This window comes from Sceloporus occidentalis, unplaced genomic scaffold (genome assembly GCF_023333645.1).
Source record: "Sceloporus occidentalis isolate IW3139 unplaced genomic scaffold, rSceOcc1.0.p SCAF_1, whole genome shotgun sequence".
NCBI lineage: Eukaryota > Metazoa > Chordata > Lepidosauria > Squamata > Phrynosomatidae > Sceloporus > Sceloporus occidentalis.
The window spans coordinates 266,134,453-266,155,731 of record NW_028316981.1 but is presented as its reverse complement, the minus strand read 5'-3'; the positions used below and the strand labels follow the sequence as shown (position 1 = coordinate 266,155,731).

Below are 21,279 nucleotides of genomic sequence, written 5' to 3'. Positions count from 1 at the left end.
GGCCTCAGCTGCCACAGCGGCAACCCCGGAGGCCCCGATCCACCGCTTTTCCTGGCCTCGGGGAAGTGGTAAAAGGCCGCTTCCCCATGGCCTGGAAAGGGGTGTCCTTGGGGCTTCATGCCTCAAGGATACCCCAACAGCGGCGGGGAAAGGGAGAAAGGGGCCACTCAGCCCTTTCTCTCTGTATTGCTGGTGCGGCCGTTTAAAGGCCGCGCCAGTGATATGCACGGCCGAAGGAGCTCCAAAACAGAGCTCCTTCTGCTGCTGCTGAAAGGGCGCCACAAGTGCCCTTCAGCAGCACCAAGACGTAACAGCCACGCCACACCGTTTGGACACGACGGTTACATCAAAATGGTGGTGCCCGTGTGAACAGGGCACAATCTGGACAGGGCCTGTGTAAGCTAAATAATGCAGTTTCAAGCTGCTTTGAAGGCAAGACACCTTGAAAGCAGTTGGAAACCAGACCAAAGCTGCGTTCCAGGGCTGAAAAACCAGAGCAAAAAGAAGCTGGAATAGTCCAACTGAAGGTGAAAAATGCAGATCTTTGTGCCTGGATATAAACGCCCCAATATGAGTGGAGGGCTGAGGCAAAGCAAAGAAATGAAAGTGTGACAATTCCAATGGATGTAATTACAACATACACAAAACAGATAGTCCAATGGAGTCATGGGGTGAAGGAAGCATGTAATGGGGGCTCCATGACTGTGTTTTGCCAATGTATCACTCATACATGACTCCCTGTACAGGCGGAGCATCACATGTGTGACTGTGCGGCTGATCAAAGGGGCAGCCATCCAATGAGATGGCATCTGGGCAGATGTGGGGGATACTTGGAGGTTGCAAGTGGTGTGTTTGTGCCACAGTTTGTATGTATGGTGGGGAGGCAGCCAAAAAAATTACCCAGCAATGTGGCTTGACACCGCACTGTGCGGTCAGCCCATGCTTATTCAGCCTGCTTTGGGGACAGGCTGTGTGGGCAGTGGGGCTTCGACCTGCTTTTGGAAAAAGCAGGATCCAGCTGATTTTTCCTGCCTGCCTGTTCTGTCCCTAAGGCACTGTTCCTCTAGCCAGCAATGAAAGTGTATTTGTTCAGCAGTTTTCTCATGTGGACCCAACAGGGAAAGACAAAAGAAAGAACATATATAAGACCATAAAGTTGCCATATAATGGCCAAGATTGGATGTAATATTAAGCTAAAGCTTAGTGCTTCAGGAATGAGCCTATATAGCTGGACATCTTAATTCAATTTGTCTTCAGAGCCAGATGAATTGTATTTTAGGGTACTAAAGGAACTTGCTGATATACTTTCAAAATTTCTGTTTATTATCTTTCACAAAACTTGAGAAACAGGTGAGGTATTGCAGGACTGGAAATAGGTAAATGTTCTCAGAGTCATCAGAAAGGGGAGATATGAAAATCTGGGAAACTACAGATGTGTCCATCTGCCTTCAGCAGCAGTGAAGATACTACAACAGATTATAAACTAGGCAATGTTAGTTAACTTGATTACAATGCAGTAATCTGGCGGAACTAGTATGAATTTTCTCTAAAAATGAAGATAGACAAATATTACCTTTCTTTTTTTAAAGATCAGTCTACTAGTTTGATGGATTATGGGAATGTGCCAGATATAATTTATCTTGATTTCATTAAAGGATGTGACAATGTAGCCCACTGTATTTGGGTTACCAAACTATCAAATATAGATTAGATGATAGTAGTGTCAGGTGAATTCACATCTGACTGGAAAAGCAAAAGCTTCTAAGCTGGTTTTGAAGGCAGTCCTTTACAGTAATCCAGTCTGGATGTGGTTAGGACATAAATAACCAAGACCATATCTGCTTTCTTCAGCTAGTGTCACAGCAAATATACCAACTTGCTGATAAGGAAATTCTGATTACATTCTGTGGAGACAACAGGCAGATTAGAACCTTGGCACAAGCCAATGGGACCGAAGTCAGGAAAAGGTGAGGCTGCTCCTAGGAGCAATTATATAAGAGGCAGGAGTAGGTTTGAGAGGGACTGATGTCCAGTGTGCTCTGAGGGATGAAGAGTAATTGAGCAGCTAGGTTAGGCTGCTGTGAGGCCAGTTAGAAAGGGTTTTAGCTACCCAAGAAAGTACAAAGATTAATTAAATTGTTGTAACGTCCTGCAGAAAACACAGTGTTTGGTGACTAGTGGAGTCACAGGTTACCAGAAGGGTTATAAGATATAAAAGCTTAATAAAGTTTCTGTAAGAACTAAGGCCTGGCCTGGGGCTGAAATTAGGGCTTGGGAGAGCGGAGCGTCCCCATGCTCCACACTCTCCTGGCACCATTTTGGGCATGCACACATCCACACACTGCGTGCGCCAATGACATACCAAACGGCACAGCGCACAAGAGATGTCACGATGCCACTCCAGGGTGCTAATGGCGCCTTGGCAGTGGCACAGAAAAGAGCTACGTTTTGCAGCTCCTTTTTGGGGCAGATCGTTGCTGAGCCCATGTGGCTGCCGTGGCAATAATTGGATGGATGGATATACAGTGGACCCTTGTTATATGCTGGGGTTTGGTTCCAAGATCCCCCGTGTATAACAAAATCTGTGTATGCTCAAGTCCCATTAAATATAATGACATAGCAAAATGGTGCCCCTTATAAAAAATGGAAAATTAAGGTAAATTTATACTGTTTTTTTAACATTTTCAAACCGTGTATGCTTGAATCCGTGTATAAAAAATCCATGTATAAGAAGGGCCGACTGTATATGTGTGTGTGTGTGTGTGTGTGTTTATACATACACACACACACACACACACACACACACAATTACAAAAACAAGCCAAAGAAACTGTTAAAACCAGGGGTAGGCAACCTTTTTGACCCGGGGGCCGGGTTGCTGTCCCTCAGACTACTGGGGGGCCGAAGCCAAAAATTTTGTCTCCAAACCGGGACAGATGTAGGACATTTTTCCAAATGTAGGATATATTTTTAAAATGGAGGACATGCGAAAAAAAGTTGCTGCTATTTTTAGGCATGATCAAAATGGAGGGCATTTTGGCATTATTCCTAGACAGATAGCAGAAATGTACTTCCCTTTCTGGCCAAACCACCTCCCTCTTCATTCCAAAACACACATGACAGCACATTTGAGCATTTCACGTGGCTTTATATACCATGGGTTCTTGCAAATTTCATAGAATCATAAAATCATAGAGTCGGAAGAGACACAAGGGCCATCCAGTCCAACCCCCTGCCATGCAGGAACTCTCAATCAAAGCATCCCTGACAGAGAAGCTTATTGCATAACCAAACCCTTTGGGTTTAATACTTAACATGGGGTAACATGGCTATGCATACTGAACATGTCAAGGTGGTTTAACAAGAAGTGAATTTGCCCTTGGTTAATAAGAATACAGAAAAGGGAAAATAAATGCACACAGATGGGGCCAAGAACCCACTCAACAACCACAACAACAATACACAGGGCAGGAAAATAAAAAGGCACACACACAGATGGAGCCAAAAATCCACTCAACAACCACAACAACAATACACAGGGCAGGAAAATAAAAAGGCACACACACAGATGGGGCCAAAAATCCACTCAACAACCACAACAACAATACACAGGGCAGGAAAATAAAAAGGCACACACACAGATGGGGCCAAAAATCCACTCAACAACCACAACAACAATACACAGGGCAGGAAAATAAAAAGGCACACAGAGATGGGGCCAAGAACAATACAGGAGAGGAAGATACATGTTGGAAATGGCTACCTACCTCCTCCTTTTTCTTTTCATTTTCGGCGCCAAACAGCACCCGGAAATGGCCCTTTTCCCTCCCGCTCGCCCATGAGAGGCTTGAGCTCAGTGCTCCTCCTCTTTCTCCTCCTCCTCCGCCTCCTGGGAAGCCATACCTTCCCATTGGGACTGGCCAATGGTCAACTGGGGCTGGAAACAGCCCCGTCCCCAGCCTTTTCCTATTGGCCAGCCAGCCTCAAGGGAAGGAGCTGCTCTTTGTGAGCCCCCTGCGCGCGTGCGTGCGCACACACACAAGCTTGGCAGGCATGGAACTCCCGGGGGCTGTGGAGGCGGAGGAGGTGGGTGGATGGCTGGCCACATAAGCAGCCAAAGGCGCCGCCGCAGTTATGGCGGCGGCAGGACTGGCCTGGGGCCGGTCCGAAGGCCTCAGCGGGCCTGATCCGGCCCGCGGGCCGTAGGTTGCCGATGCCTGGTTAAAACTGTGTAACTAAGAAAGTATTTATACACTGTATCCATTGTGAACACCATCCGCTAAAAGAGATACTGTATTCAGCCTGATTTGCAAATAAATTTCTTATTTTGTTTCAACAAGAAGCTTTCTGAAGTGATTTCAGAAACACATTAAAACGCTACCAACGTTGAGAAAAGTCTTTTAGGTTTGGAACACATTAGCTAGTGGGGGTGTGGCTGCCAAAGAACAGTTGGTGCCAAGCCAGGGGGAAATTTGTAAACCGGCTATTGTGCAGGAGACACTTAAGAGAGTCCTGAAATTGAGTTTAGAATTGGTGGGATAATGTCTATCATCTTCACCTAATTGGTGGCAGTGCTGGGATCAAAAAGACCCATTGGGCTGCCATCTGAGAAAAGTAGTCGTATGGACGAGTCTCACCTTCACACACTGCAACCTCACTTTCACAGTCACTGGCAAGTACAGAATCCCTCCAGCAGTATGAACTCAAGTCTACAATGTAGTGCAACCCCAGCCAATATCAGCAGAACCCATCTATTCAAATCAAATTATGCCCTCCCCAAGTAGTTCTGTTTCATGTGAACTCAGCATGAACTTGTTTACCCTCATCCTTTACCTTTCTTAAAGTTCGCCAGCACTTACTAAGGAGTTCCATAGTCTCCATAACATTAGTAAGTGAAAAACAGTCTTGTGTTCACCTGCACATTAAGGACCCTGAAGCCCAAGTCTTTGGATGACTGCTTATGGATAGGTAGCACAGGAGACAAGACGAAATCTTGTTGTGCCCCACTGACCAATGGATAAAATAAAAGTCCCCATGGCACAATGCTCCACAAATATGCACCAAACAAGCAATGCAGAAGCATATTCATAAGGATACCGTGATCGATAGCATGAAAAGCCACTATGATATCCAGGAAAATAAATAGGATAGCACTGCCTTTGAGCCTCCTCAGTGTTGCTCATCTTTCTGCACAACCAAGGTTTTTCAAATTGGAATGGATTCCAGTAAACCAGTTTTTCTTAGTTGGCTTTGAGAGGCCATTATTCACTATAGAAACTTGCTTAAAATAGGTGGTTGATTAAGGATATTATAGACTGAGGGGGTCTAGATATGATTTCCAGAAGGGTTTAACCACTGTGTCTCCATAATGACATCTCCTTTAAAGAAGCATTTGGTATTTCTGAGATTCAGAAACCCAGTCCTTTTATGGTGGACTTTAAGATCTAAGATTAGAAAGGATTTATGATTCAGTAACTAGGCCTTGTTCCTCCATGAAACTTATCCATATCTACAGATTTCAGAAGCTGAAAGTATCCATAAGAGGATCAAAAATTGTCTTAGCTTTACCCATTCCCAACTCTGTAAACACTGTGGTATCCAACTATTAAAATACTTACATCCAGTGCACAGATATGAATGCTTTAATCTACAAAATGCAATGCAAATCTATCACAATTAACTTTTGCCTGTTTCTGTACCTTATTATCTATGTCAAATAGGCCCCTTAGCCATCAAAAATATCATTTCTGGCCAGCAGACACAAAGGTGTGAGAGGTGCAAGGTTTCTATATTGCTGTTATTGTGATTCAGCAGGCTCAAGAATGGCCTCTTTCTTAATGATATTGGCTGCACATTTTCCACCACTTGTGCTCTTCCAAAAGGTTTTATGACCCTCAGCTCTTCAGAATGTCAAAGAAGTGACCTAGCCCTGGGATTTGGCTGAGGACATTTGGAGGCAATTTATTCATGGCCTGCATCACCCAGTCATTCAAAGTGGTGACCAAGCTTTTGGGAGAACCACCCAAGAACCAGCCAAAAAGAGTTTGGAAATCATGGCAGACCATACAAACTAGTCTCACACACTTGTAAAGGTTATAGTCTCCTGGGATCCCATCCCAGGAAAGGCTGCCTTGGATCCCATCCTGGGAAAAACGTGGGGCATAAAATTCAATAAATAGATTTTTTCTTTTAAAAAGTCAGTATTCAGTTCCTTCATAATATAATGATCTCTTCAAAACAACATTCTCTGCCACACCTACTCCAAAATAACATTTCCCCCTACTCAAAGGAGTCACAATACCTTTGCAGGAAAAACAGTGTTTAGCATAATTTAGTAGATTACTTAAATTTTTATGTGCAATATTTTTGGGCCCATTTGAGCGATGAGATGTACATTTCATGCACGTGCACATGCACACAAGTGTATATTTCCACTAGTCATGGCACTTTCACATGCAAGAATCACTTTGTATGGACCCTTTCATTTTAGAAACAAGTTCCTACATACAGAGAAAAGCTTACACTTCCTATTGACAGATAAATATTGAAAAACAGCTTGTTTATTTGAGAAATAAATTATTTTTAAAAAACTGTAGTTTTATTGTTGTTAGACATTAATTTATAAAACAGACATGGCTAATAATTTAAATACTGAAAAATAATTAGTAACTTGAAAAAGTAATGTATTTCAAAAGCTGATTTAATTGTTTAATTCAACACACACATGAACTTTGTCTATACTTATAGAAAATAAATGTATTGATCTCATTCTTGAAACTCTCTTTCACTGTTTATATAGATCTTTTCTTAAATGCAAGTCTTCTATGAAATATATTCTTCAGATCTAATTTTGCATGTGTGATAGATATGTGATGTGCCAGCATTATATATTATCTTCTTCCTCCCAAGCACACACCTCCTGCAGAGATAGCAGACTACAGAAGCTGACCCTTACTGAGACCATCTTGTCTAACTGACAAAGCTCCTTTTTAACTTCTTACTTACTGCTTACTTCCTGCGATGGGGAAAACTTTAGCTCTGCTTGTGATAATTTCACAGGCCCTGAGTATCATGACCCTAGAAGACCCAAGGTCAGAAGTCAAATCGTGTTCTGAAACATCTGTGTGCTTCATATTAAAGTAGAACAAAAGTGAAGAAATATCCACCAGCATAACAAGAGAAACAAGCAAAATGGGAATGACACATTGGTCATCTCTTAGCCATGCCATCTCAAGCCAGTGACTAAAAAGGGTTGTGGGTGGGTGTGTATCCATACAAAACTATTCAAAATTTTAACTCTTTAGGCAAGTATTTAGCTTTTATATTAAAGATTACCAAACTTAACATTGTTTATCCTATTGAGATAAAAAATATTCATCAAATAATCTGTTTTTTAAAAAATCAAAGTAGTGAAACCTTACTCATTTTCTAAAATGATAAAAAAGTTAAGTGTGAATAAGCCTTTTCACAGCAAAGATTTCATTACTTATTTATGGGTAGAACTGTGTATGCATCCTTTTCTGGTTACAACAGATGAAAAAAACATGAAAATTATCATTGGACATATCAGCTAAATATTTGTGATGCTCCAGTGATAATTCTTTGATTCACAACACACAGTTGAAGAAACAGTGAAGTAATAGTAAAATAAAAATTATTGAAAAACAAAATTTTGCTTGATACTAGAAAAACTAGGAAATAATAAGAAAGAATATATATATATATATATATATATATATATAGAGAGAGAGAGAGAGAGAGAGAATTTCCTAGTTGTGCCAAATAATAACCTTACTAAATGTCTAGCAAGCAAAGATAGCACGGACATCTATTTTCTATAATAAATCCACTTATCAAGTGGTCAATGAGTAAATAAACCAAACAATTAATTTTAGTTGCAGGATTATCACCTTACATGTAAAATCTGTAACGTTGCCATCTCCATTATGTATCAAAAACAAATAACTTCTAAAGATACGTTTTGTATTTTGGCTTCTGGCCACATGACTAATGCATTTATACTAGTATATATGTTTGTACTTAACTTTTAGAGAATATATAGTGGTTATACTTTTATGAAGCTCAGAAAAAAGCATAAAATTTTTGAGCAAGATTTCAAACTATAAGTTCCTTCATCAGGCAATGATAGTTTAAAAAAAAGCATATGGGGGAGAGAAGAGAAATTAGTGTTAGAATTACCCAAACTACATGTTATTTGGAGATGGCATGCTAAATACACTAAGGACACCAGATTACCCTTTTCTTGGAAGCCCAGTAGGGTCTGCTATGGTTAGTACTTCAACGGAATACCACTAATGAATACCAAGTACTATAGGCTATATTTCAGAGGAAAGGACTGGCAAAACAACCTCAGAGTTTTCCTTGCCTAAGAAACCCTATTCATGGGCTCACTGTATGTTGACAGCAACATGAATGTACACAAACACTGTGGAAGGGTCTGCTCATCAGGCTACACCTTCAATGATTTTAACCTCATTGGGAACAACAAAGGCAATAAGAGCTATAGGACTTGGTTCTCTATCTTTCAGTGTGAAGCTCTCAGGCCCCTTTGTAGGAAATGAGCAGTTTATTGTGAGATGTTTGAAATTGTGATGTATTTGATTATATCCTCAGTAAGTGCAGTAAGTGATTCAGTTTAAACTAACAGAAGTTGGAAGTGATTAATTCCTCTTTACAGCAAGGCAGGGTCCCAACATGCCTAAAAGAGGCTGTGATAAGACCTCTTCTGAAAAAAACCTTCCTTGGATCCTACGTTACTAGATAACTACAGGCCAGTCTCCAAACTTCCATTTGGAACATGTGGTGGCTTGCCAACTCAGTGTTTCTGGATGAGACAGATTATCTAGATCCATATCAGTCTGGTTTTAGGCATGGTTATGGGACAGAAACAGCTTTGGTTGCCTTGGTGGATGACCTACACAGAGAATTGGACAGGGGGAATGTGTCCCTGTTGGTTTTGCTGGATCTCTCAGCGGCTTTCAATACCATCGACCATGGCATCCTTCTGAGTCGCCTCTCTGGGATAGGGCTTGGAGGTACTGTTCTACAGTGGATCTGCTCTTTCCTGGAGGGGTGCTCTCAGAGGGTGATGCTGGGGATGGTCCCTCAGGGCTTAGTCCTGTCTCCTATGCTTTTTAACAGCTACATGAAACCGCTGGGAGATGTCATCCAGTATTCTGGAGTAAGATGTCATCTGTATGCTGATGACATCCAGCTCTATCACTCTTTTCCACCTAATTCCAAGGAAGCTGTTTCTGTCCTAAACCAGCATCTATCTGCTGTAATGGACTGGATGAGGGCAAACAAAGGTGGGGTACAGACCGCCAGAAAGAGGGCCAAATTGAAGTTTAATCCAGACAAGACAGAGGTGCTCTGTTAATCAAAAGACAGATCTGCGAAACACAGAATTCAGATTGTGTTAGATGGGGTTACACTTCCCCTGAAAACTCAGGTTCATAGTTTGGGGGTACTTCTGGATTCAGTGCTGAGCCTGGAAGCCTAGGTATCAGCAGTGACCAGGAGTGTCTTTGCACAGCTAAAAGTCATGAGCCAACTGCACCCATTCCTGGAAAAGTCAGACCTGGCCATTGTGGTACATGCCTTGGTTACATCCCATTTGGATTACTGTAATGCACTCTATGTGAGGCTGCCTTTGAAAAGTATTTATTTTATTTTTATTTTTATTTATTTTATTTTATTTTTATTTATGGTATTTATACCCTGCTCTTCAGCCCTAAAGGCTCTCAGAGCAGTTTATAGATAGTTATTCAGATGGTTCGCTGCCCTCAGGCTTACAATGTAAAAAAAAAGTGCTCAAAAACTTCAGCTGGTTCAAAGAGCTGCAGCCAGGCTGTTAACCGGAGATGGGTACAGGGAGCTCCATTGGTTGCTAGTCCATTCCAGGCACAATTCAAAATGCGGGTTTTTGACCTATAAAGCTTGGGTCCAGGCTATTTGGAGGACCGTATCTCCCCGTATGAGCCCCCCCAGAATATTGAGGTCATCGGGAGAGGCCCTTCTCTCTGTCCCACTACCCTCTCAAGTGTGTTTGGTGGGAACAAGAGAAAGGGCCTGTTCAGTGGCTGCTCTCACGCTCTGGAACTCCCTCCCTAGGGAGGCCGGGATGGCTCCATCCCTGCTGTCCTTCCGGTGGCAGGTAAAGATGTTTTTATGCTGCCAGGCTTTCGCATGATATGAATACTGTTTTGTTTTAAAGAGTTTTAAACTTTAAATTTTAATAATGTAATGTTTTTAATTATTTGAACTGTTTAATTGTTTTTTTAACTTGTATTTTGCATGTTTTATAGTGTTTTAGCCTAGACTGTTTTAGATTTGTTAGCTGTCTTCAGTTCCTATACTGGGAGGAAGGTGGTATATAAATAAACATAAACATAATAATAATAATAATAATAATTTGAACACTATAATATTTTAGAAAGTTTGCAATATAATCTCACACCACATATTCTTCTTCTTAAGCACTGCTTTTACATGTCACTCTGCATGTTCTGGCTGTTATGAAGAAAGTGTGGGCAAAGTGTAGGCCTATAGATGTAATCAGACTGCAACTTCCAGCACTGTTTACAATAGACCAGGCTAGTTTGGGCTGATAAGAGTTGCAGTCCAACATCTGAAGGACTAAACTTTGCTCATCTCCCGTTACATTTAGCCCTCCATATCCACAGATTCAACTAACCATGGACTGAAAATATTCACACATAACAATTTAAAAACAACAACAACAACAACAACAACACACACACACAGACACACACATACAGCTTGATTTTGCTGTTTTATATAAGGAATGCCATTTTACTATGCCACTGTATACATTGGGACTTGAGCATCTACAAATTTTGTTTTCCACCATCTGTGTGCGCCCTGAAACCAAACCCCAGAGGATACTGAGGACTCACTGTATAAAGAAAGTTTTCAGGGTTGCAAGGAAAACATAAACAACCTAGAAGGAAATAACTGTTTATTAAAGTGTCTCTACTACTACTACAAGGGAGGCCTTGATAGTCTAACTACAACGGACATCTTGAAAAAAGTCTCAACAGACAGCAACAGTTTCTTCTCTCTATGTTGCTTCTGGAAGGCAAATGGTCTCTACTACTATTTTTGGTCTCTACTACTACTACTACTTAACTCTTAAATTCCCCATAAGAGGCTTACACATTAGAAATGCTTAATTTTCTACAAAATAAAATACCTGGCATTTCACATAAGTACAGATATACCTACTCCCAGAGTACACAAAGAGCTGGGATGCTACACAAGCACTGCTCCCTTGAGGGGGAGAGAGGCCTGGCCTGGAAGACAAAGAGCCCTCCTCCAACCACCATCTTGAGGGGGAGAGAGGCCCGGCCTGGAAGACAAAGAGCCCTCCTCCAACCACCATCTTGAGGGGGAGAGAGGCCCGGCCTGGAAGACAAAGAGCCCTCCTCCAACCACCATCTTGAGGGGGAGAGAGGCCTTGCAATTTTTGTATTTTATTGCAATTTTACTGTACACCGCTATGATCATTGCGGAATAGCGGTCTATAAATAAAAATTATTATTATTATTATTATTAAAAGAGAGAAACAAAGGAATAATGCACCATCACAAAAGTGAATAACAGAGGACACATATTTACCCAAAAATGCATATGTTCATTTGCATTTTAAGAAGCATTTTTAGATATAATTACTATTCAAATATAAAAAGCGAGATTCCCATCTAAATCACCTCAAATAAATTAAATTAATTTTCACCTCACTCTTACTTCATCTCTAACTAGTTAGTTCTCTTGATCCTCTTTTTCCTTCTTCCTCCTTCTGGAAACGTCATCTCTCTCTCTTTCCCTTTGCCATTAAAGGTATGGCTTTAACTTAAGGTCTCATGCAATGGATGTGGAGGTAGTCCTGAAACCTATTTTTTGCTTAAGGTGGTACAGCACAATGCAGGTTTTTTTGCTTGTGACTCCCCTCCCCCCCCCCAATTTTGACCTTCAAAGAAATGTTCTGTCATTTCCCACACACATTCAAAAGCATAAGCTGCATTCAATTGCACAGCTTTGTTAGGAACGTTGTGGTTCGTGGAACCAGCTTTGCCTTTGGATTTTGTTTTAAGCCATCACTCATCAGCAGCCTTACAATCTTTTCTCCTTAGCATCTGGAGTTTCAGAATTTTACTGGACAAAAAGGGAAAGAGCACCGGTAGATCCACGTGCTCTTTTAGGTAACCTGACCACAGGACATTCAGAGCTTTGAAGATTAAAGCCAACACTTTGATTTGGACCAGATACAGGCAAAGAATGCAGATGGAAAAGCATTGACACAATATAACTTCATTGACCAGAATCAGTTAATATTTTAGCTGGCCTGTTTTGGGGGAAAATGAAGTTTCAGGTGTGTTTTAAAAGTATGCTCTATATGTGATACATTTAAACCGTCTTTCTGGGATTAATGGAAAAGACAGATAGAACTGCTTCACAGTTATAATGATGACATACCATTCCAAACCTCTAGATGTAAGTAACTGTTCCAAGTAGATGTTGAAAAGCACAGGGAGAATCCAGAATCTTGAGACACTTGAAATGTCAATGGCAACAGGATGGAACAGAAATTCCACAGCACCATTTTTGGAGACTGGCTGCAATGTAACTGCCTCCAAGTCCATCCCAAAGAAATAACTAAGGGGCTGTACATATTAGAAGAAACGGGTGGCCATTAGCGGCCTGGAGCAGCACGGTGACATCTCTTGTGCACCATGCCGCTTGGACGCGTCACACAAGACACATCATCGGCGTGTGCACTGTCCGAACGCATGTGTGCCAAAATGTTGCCACCGGCACATACTAGGGCTTGGGAGCATGTGGTCGTTCTGCTTCCCCAAGCTCTTGTTTTGGCCCGAAGACGGCGCTTTTTGCCCATCTGTACAGGGCCTAAGATACTGTGGTTAATATTATTAAAACTGCTATTTAGGAGAACCAGCACAGTTAAGTACTTAATTTCAATAACTTATTGAAAAGGAAAATCTCCCCAAAATACAGCCACCACTTTGTACTGATTTTTCTATCAGCTGATACATCTGCACTAGCCTCCTTAATCAGTGCCTGAGGTTTTTTCCCCTTCTGACTTCAAGTCTGCAACTGCAGTTTTGAGTTATGAGTCAATTATTTGAGTCAATTATTTGATCCCACCACTAAGTGGAATCTTTGGCGGGTTACAAACTGCCACTTACGACGTGCTCCGTGCGTGCTAGGGTTAGGAAGGGGCGTGTTAGGGTTAGGAAGAATTGCCCCTTCCTAACCGGCCCCAGCCCCAACACGCGTGGAGCGTGTCGTAAATGGCGGCGCCCATCCAGATGGGCGCCGCCATTTTGACATCTTGGACGCATAGCGTCCAGATGTGTCGCGGCAGAAGTGACGCCACGAGGGCGTGCTTTGCCCCTCGCGGTGCCACTTCCGCGTTTTGAAAAGGAGCGCCATTTCGGCGCTCCTTTTTCGCTGTGCCGGGAAGCCTCGCAGTCTGGCTGCTGGGGCTTCCCTCCGCAGCGAATGGCGGTGGCAGGAGAACGGACGCTTGAAGGCGGTCTGTAACCCGCCCTTGAGACCTTTTACTTAGCCATGAATATGTCTACAACATATAAAGGAAAAAAGAACAATAGCTGAATAGATGTAGAGGAGAGACAGTTTTAGGCCCATATTTTTTTTTAAAAAAGGAAAATTAAGCTTCATCTTTGTAAATATATATAAAAAAAACGGAGGATAAAAGGAATTGTGATATGTAAACACTCACCAGTTCTACAAATGTAAGTCCACCATAACTGTGAGCAACAAAAAATACATTTTCAGCTGCTGCCTGGGAGATAAAGTGGTCCCATACATAAATTGCATGTTCTTCAGGGGATCCATTTTCCTAGAAAGAGAAACCAACATTTATTATAATCTATGATAATTTGTATAGTGCCTGAGCAATATTAGGTGCTTCACAAAACAATAAACATGAAATCCCCGTTCAAAAAGATTCATAATCTAAACAAGCCAAAAACACAATGATGGAGGAACCAAGGTTACAAAAGAAAACAAAAATATGCATCAAAGCAAACTATCAAAAACTTCCTGTATATTCACTTTGAGGAGTATAAATTGGCTTTATTGGTATGTGCCAGTACCTAAAGAACAAATGTATTCATTCATTCATTCAATTTCTATGCTGCCTTTCTCCCAGAATGAGACCCAAGGTGGTTCACAAGATAAAAATACTTTAAAACTTTACAATATTGGAATGGGAAAAATAAATAAAAGAAAGTTATTTTTAAGGAATTTCAAAAAGGTGACAGTGTAAAAAAAACAACAGAACCAAGAAATCCAAAATGCATCTGACTACAGAGACAAAACCAGTTGCTTCTTTCATGATCCATGTTCATCTTTGACACTCTGACCATTGGTCTCTAAATGGCTGTGTGTTGGGGGAGGATGGAAGGTGGAATTTTAGTTCAAGAGGAACAAAAAGGGGAGATGTGGCATAGTTCTTTGTGGCTGGACTTTACACTCTATCTCCCCATCCAATATCTCACTCTGAAGCTCAGCATATGTGTAGCTCATTCACCAGGTTATGTGAAACTTTTGATCTGTTTCAATTAGATTCCATTAAAGTCTAAATTTAATCCTTGTGGTAATTTCAACAGGTAAGAATTTTGTTTTTGGATCTATTAACACATACAGGGTTCAGCCTCTTTGAAAGTGTCATAATTAAAAACCCACAACAGTATGCACTGTGCATCAGTTTTAACAGTTTAGTCTACATTTATCTATTATTCTCAATGGTTAAAATAATCTGGATTATAATTATTTATATTCCAGTCCTATTAATTTGTTATAACTCTGGGGTCCAACAGCACATTACAATCACTTCATTTGAAAACATTATAATTAGATAAATGTGCTAACATCGCTCATAAGACAGTTCTCAACAGTTCCAATGAGAGTGAACACCACTGGAAAAAATTCTCTGTATATGATATACTGAACCAAGGATTCCAGACAACCATGTATATAACCTTTACTGCACTGTAAAGAATCATGCTATCTAAACAGAACAGCAACACCAACATGCAGAAATCTAACATAACATGTTAAATAAGTGGTCTGATTTATTTAAAACTATTGGTTTGCTGTTCAAAAGCAGTGAAGGCAAAGTAGATTCTGAAATACTGAGAAAAAGTATTTTTTTTATCTCTCATCTACCAACATAACTGAAAAAAGACCCACTGGATGCTCAAAGTGCTTCACATGTATGACCTCAATAATGACTGTAGCAAATTGAAAAACATAAAGCTAAACAAATGACACTAGCAAAACTGGTCAAAAGGAAGCCATGGCACTGGGGGAAAAAGTGTGCAGCTACAAACATAATGTCTGACCATCTCCTTAAATTGTTATTCAAGGTCTTTCGCCAAATGTTACTGCCATCTGAAGAATTGTAGTAGCTGGAAATAATCAGCTTTTGAATGGTGGCTTCTTGCCATTGGAATGCCCTCCAGGGAGGCCCATCTGCTACATTACTATAATTATTTAGGTTCCGTGAAAAATATTGCTGTTTTCTAAAATGCTGATTCTTTAGCATTTTTTAAAACGTAAAGGTGTTTACATTTTTAACAATTAGTCTATTTTTAAAACTATTCTATAGTAACTTACTACTTTGCTAGTTGCCAAAGAAATGTAATTCATATTTAGGGTGTCAGATTAAATTATATGAAGAAATATACATTTTATATAATGTTGGTCAGTTGGTTAAAAGTATCCTATTGATACAGTACTCTGCTGAACACGGGAGATAAATTTAATTGAATACAAACATACCTGAGCAAGACATGTTGTGTGCTACCATTTTATCATTATTAAAAGCTATCCAGTGTAATTCTTTTATTAGAGACACTGTATATACTGATCTATAAGTCGAAAAATTTATGTCCAAAAATTGACCCCCAAATCCCAGGTCGACTTATTTACAGGTCAACATGGTAATGTAATAGCAGCTCTTTCAGATTTCCCAATGCAGTGAGGAGAGCAGTTTCTTTCTGTCTTGAGCCAAGCAGAAACAGTCCTGGGTGATTGATTGATAGTGCTGTTTGTTTAAGAGTCCCTCTCTCGTCCACACACTCCCCTGTCTGGGGAGTGAAGGCTGAAATGAAGGCTGAAACGCTGAAGCAAAAAGCCTCAATTAGAGTCCCTCTTGCTGTATACACACATACACACACTGTATGCCTCCCATGTTTTACCCTCGACTTATCCATGAGTCATGGCAAAATCTATAATTTTGGCCCCCAAACCTGCCCTCGATTTATACATACACATATAGGTCAACCTATAGTTGAGTATATACAGTACTATAAATGCTATTAATAAAATGAAAAAATCCTATAGTATTAATACTAAAAACATTTACTTATTCATTTAGCAATTGTTATGATATCTTTCAAGGCCAAAGCATATCTCTTTAATCTTTAAAAATTAATTACAAAAGTCAGAATTTTATTCAGTCAGATTGACATGCCATCACATTATACCTTTTTCTACACGTGAGCTACTTCACTGGGTGCTTGCAGAATAAAGGAAACAACAACCCTTTGGCTTTATGAGAGTGAAAATCAACTAGAGAATTGCTGTTTTCAGCATGGCTCTGGTTCAACACTTGTGAACAGTTCTACCAAAAATTTTGACATAAATAAAGTTGATAAAGCAGGGGAAAATGTACTCCAACTATGGGAAACCGTATGGTAATGTTAGAGCTTCCCTTACCTAAGGCACCCAAGACATAAGTTTAAAATAACCCCTCAACCATATTAATTTATGGTTAAAAATGATGCAGCCATAACTCTGGAGCTTTTCCTGCCTCATTTAACAAATTTTATCTCTCTTCTGTGAAACAAAAATAATGCTTTCTGACGGGAAAGTAACAAACTATTTACGGTCATGAAATTTTTTAAAAAGTATTTTCCTTAATTATGATTTTTATTTTAGTTCTCTTGCAAGAGGAAAGAAGAATTACTGTATCTTACTATCTTGTCAGGAACTATTAAAATTATCAAGCATATCAGATACTAAATACCTGTCAATCCAGTGAGCTGGAAAAGCAGTGAAAGACTACTTAGAAGATAAAAGAAGTTTGGATAGTTGAAGAAAAATACAGTAATTTTTTTCCAATATCTTCTAAAATACATAAAATTCAAAGGTACAATGCATATTCATTTCATGACTCCTTCTGTAGAGGCAAGAAATGACACATATTTAATAACAGATAATATTGTCCGCCTTCCCCTCAAGCATTCTCTTTAACAGAAGATTCATGGCTCAGTTCAGGCTGCCATATCAGTAAGTCCAAAAAGTTAACAATAAAACATACTTTGATAATATTTACATTATTATTTATCATTTTATATAATAAAGCCTATGCTGAAATTGTCCATGTCAGTGATGAGGAAGAGAGTTTATTTAAGTGGGGTGTGTCAAGGAGTAACATGGCATAATCTCCACATCCACAATGCTAATGTGTGCACTAGTCAGAATGGAGGCCACATTTATCTAGTAGACCATCCAGACATCTTTTAAAAAAAACACACCAGCAGACTCAATTGGAAGGTAAACGCGTTCCATTATCTAACAGGATTGTAGAAGCTTTGGATCCAAAGTTGGTCATAACCCACTGAAGAACAGCCCATTTCAGGGCCTACTTCCTGTCAATAACTGCCCTTTCTCCCACCCACAGTTCAGTAAACCAGCCTTCTGTATTTCAAACAACAAGGACTTTATTCCAGTAACTGTAGATGTTAACAGGAAGATGTCTGCAGACAGAACTGCCATCATCCCCAAGCATCAACCCTATATTCACAATTCCCTGCCCTAAATCAATACATATCCATGCATCATCCTTCTAATTTCCCAGCCCCCCCTTTAAGATTTTCGGTTTTCTCCTCTTCACCTTTTATCCTGTGAGAAACTGTATCCCACACATATCTGCGTATTCCTGTACCAAGCAATTATCTTCACTTGGAAACCATGCCCTATGAGGAATGTCTTAGGGAGTTGGGGATGTTTAGCCTGGAAAAGAAAAGGTTAAGAGATGATATGACAGCCCTGTTTAAATACTTAAAGGGATGCCATATTGAGAAGGGCACAAGCTTGTTTTCTGCTGCTCCAGAGACTAGGATCCATGGATGCAAGCTACAGGAAAAGAGATTCCACCTCAACATTAGGAGGAACTTCCTGACAGTAGAACACACTCCCTTGGAGAGTGGTGGAGTCTCCTTCCTTGGAGGTCTTCAAGCAGAGGCTGGATGGCCATTTGTCAATTATGCTTTGGTTGAGATTTCCTGCATAGCAGGGGGTTGGACTGGATGGCACTTGTGGTCTCTTCCAACTCTATGATTCTAAACCACCATCAAGGTTTATTACCAACACTATACCTCTCATCATCCCCCATGTCTGAAATATACATATTGCACAATTTTAAAATAATATCTCCTATATTACTATATTAATAACTCACTACTCAACTGTATAGATAACTCATGACATATTCAATCAGATTCTGATATCACCAAATTGTGGTAGGTTTATGTCCACAGAACATTTTACAGGTATAAGCAAACAGGACCTCTAGGCCCCTAGATGTCTGAGGAGTTTAGGCTTCTTCTGTTTTGTATTGAACAGTAGTATTTGTGAATTGGTATTTTTGCTCACCAGGAAACCTGAACTCCATTCACACCAGAGAATGCATCCGAGCCATCTATTGTAGCTCTTATGGTATTTGGAGGCAGTACATATAGTTCTGTAACCCTATCACTATAAGATGTGCCACAGAAGCTATAGTTCTTACTATGAAGACTGAGGTTTGCATTGGATTTTGTTGCAGGAAACAGTGCACAGCATGGCTGTTCAAATGTGTGGCCCTCCAGAAATTTGTTACCAATTGCAATTTCCAACTTTCTTAACTGATTCCCCATCTTCAAAAAGGGGAAAAAAGAGGATCCCAACAATTACCGTCCAGTTAGGCTGACATCTATACCAGGAAAGATTCTAGAACAGATCATTAAACAGAGAGTCTATGCACATCTAGAAAGCAATGCCACAATAAAAAAAAGTCAACACTGGTTTCAGAAAAACAAGTCATGCAGAAAAATCTAATCTCTTTTTTAAAATAAAATGACCAGCTTGGTAGATGAAGGGAATGCTGTGGATATAGTATAACTTAATTTCAGTAAGGCTACTGACAGGGTTCCCCATGACATTCTTGAAAACAAGCTGGTGAAATGTGGACTAGACAACATAACTGTTACATAGATTTGTAATTGGTGGACTGGGCAAACCCAAAGGGTGCTCAACAATGGCTCCTTCTCATCCTGGAGAGAAGTGACCAGTGGGGTCCCACAGGGCTCTGTCCTGGGCCCAGTGCTATTCAACATCTTTATCAATGACTTGGATGACAGAATTGGGGGCATACTCATCAAATTTGCAGATGACACCAAATTAGGAGGAGTACTAATACCCCAGAGGACAGGATCAAAATTCAGAATGAGCTTAATAGATTAGAAAGCTGGGCCAAAGCAAACAAAATGAATTTCAACACAGAGAAATGTAAGGTACTGCACTTGGGGCGGAAAAATGAAATGCACAGATATAGGATGGGAGACCCCTGGTTGAATGAAACTACATGTGAAAGGGATCTGGGAGTCCAAGTAGACCACAAGTTGAACATGAGTCAACAGTGCAATGTGGCAGCTAACAAGTCCAATGTGATTTTAGGCTGCATCAATAGAAGTATAGTGTCTAGATCAAGGGAAGTAATAGTGCCACTTTATTCTGCTCTGGTCAGGCCCCACCTGGAATGCTGTGTCCAGTTCTGGGCAGCACAATTCAAAAAGGATGTTGTGAAGCTGGAGCGTGTCCAGAGGAGGGCAACCAAAATGGCGAAAGGTCTGGAAATCATGCCCTATGAGGAGAGACTTAGGGAGCTGGGGATGTTTGGCCTGGAGAAGAGATGGTTAAGAGATGATCTGATAGCTGTGTTTAAATACTTGAAGGGATGTCATATTGAGGAGGGAGCTAACTTGTTTTCTGCTGCTCTAGAGACTAGGACCCGGAGCAATGGATGCAAGCTACAGGAAAAGAGATTCCACCTCAACATTAGGAGGAACTTCCTGACAGTAAGGGCTGTTCGACAGTGGAACAAACACCCTCAGAATGTAGTCAAGTCTCCTTCCTTGGAGGTCTTTAAATAGAGCCTGGATGATCATCTGTTGGGAATGCTTTGAGTTTGATTTCCTGCATGGCAGGGGGTTGGACTGAATGGCCCTTGCGGTCTCTTCCAACTCTATGATTCTATTATTTGCAGCCTACCATATGGAGTGTTATTCTCACCCCAGTTACATTTAGATGACACGCTACAAGTTGTGGGTTTTATTTTCAATGAACATTTTCTTTTTTGGCATGTATTTGACATGCAAAGGTGCTGACAACAATATTTGTGAAAAAGGTAAAAGGTAAAGTGTTTTCCTTTGATAAAGTTGTCAAGTAGTACTTGACTATGGGGGCGGTGCTCATTTCTGTTATTAAGCCGAAAAGCCAGCATTGTCAAAGACAACTCCGTAGTTATTGACCAACATGACTACACAGAATGTTACCTTCCCACCCAAGTGGAACTTACTTATTTACTCGCATTTTTACATGCTTTAGGTTGGCAGAAGTCAGGACTAGTGACGGGACCTGACTTTGTCACGCGGCACTTGGGCCTCAAACTATTGACCTGCCGATCTTGCAATCATCATAGTCAGCATCTTAACCACTGAGCCACCACATCCCCTATTATTTGGGAAATTGCTCATGAAACAATCTACTGGATGAATGGTTTGATAGTTCCGGCCTCACATACATAGACACCTACATACTGCAAGTAGATGCTCTTAACTATTCTAACACAGCTTCCCTCTTTGCTAGTATTCAAATGGTTCATGGCCATGATTGAAAATAAGCATTTATTTTTCTCATTTTATTTTAATTTGCTGCTCTCTGTTCATTTTTTAAAAAATACAAATAAAAATTGATTCTTCTGTTGTTCTACTGCTTCAATATTTGTGACAATCCATTTTCTGTATTTCTGAAAATAAATGCAGGTATAAATATTTAATCAAATATTTGGGGTAGGATCCACACTTAGAGGAGATTAATTTGCTAAGCATGACTATGCCTACCTCCCACCTTTTGTGAGAT

The 21,279-nt window shown here is 40.4% G+C and overlaps 1 protein-coding gene across 9 annotated transcripts in view; it reads right to left on the bottom strand.

Annotated features, from left to right (window-relative positions):
* LOC149323845 (cotranscriptional regulator ARB2A) overlaps positions 1–21,279 on the bottom strand; it is a 313,183-nt gene that overhangs the window by 157,405 nt on the left and 134,499 nt on the right. For all 9 annotated transcript variants that reach the window (XM_089493210.1, XM_089493256.1, XM_089493218.1 and 6 more), the window contains one exon: positions 13,808–13,927. In XM_089493210.1, coding sequence (XP_089349336.1) covers positions 13,808–13,927 — 120 coding nt within the window. The remainder of the gene's footprint in view (positions 1–13,807; positions 13,928–21,279) is intronic.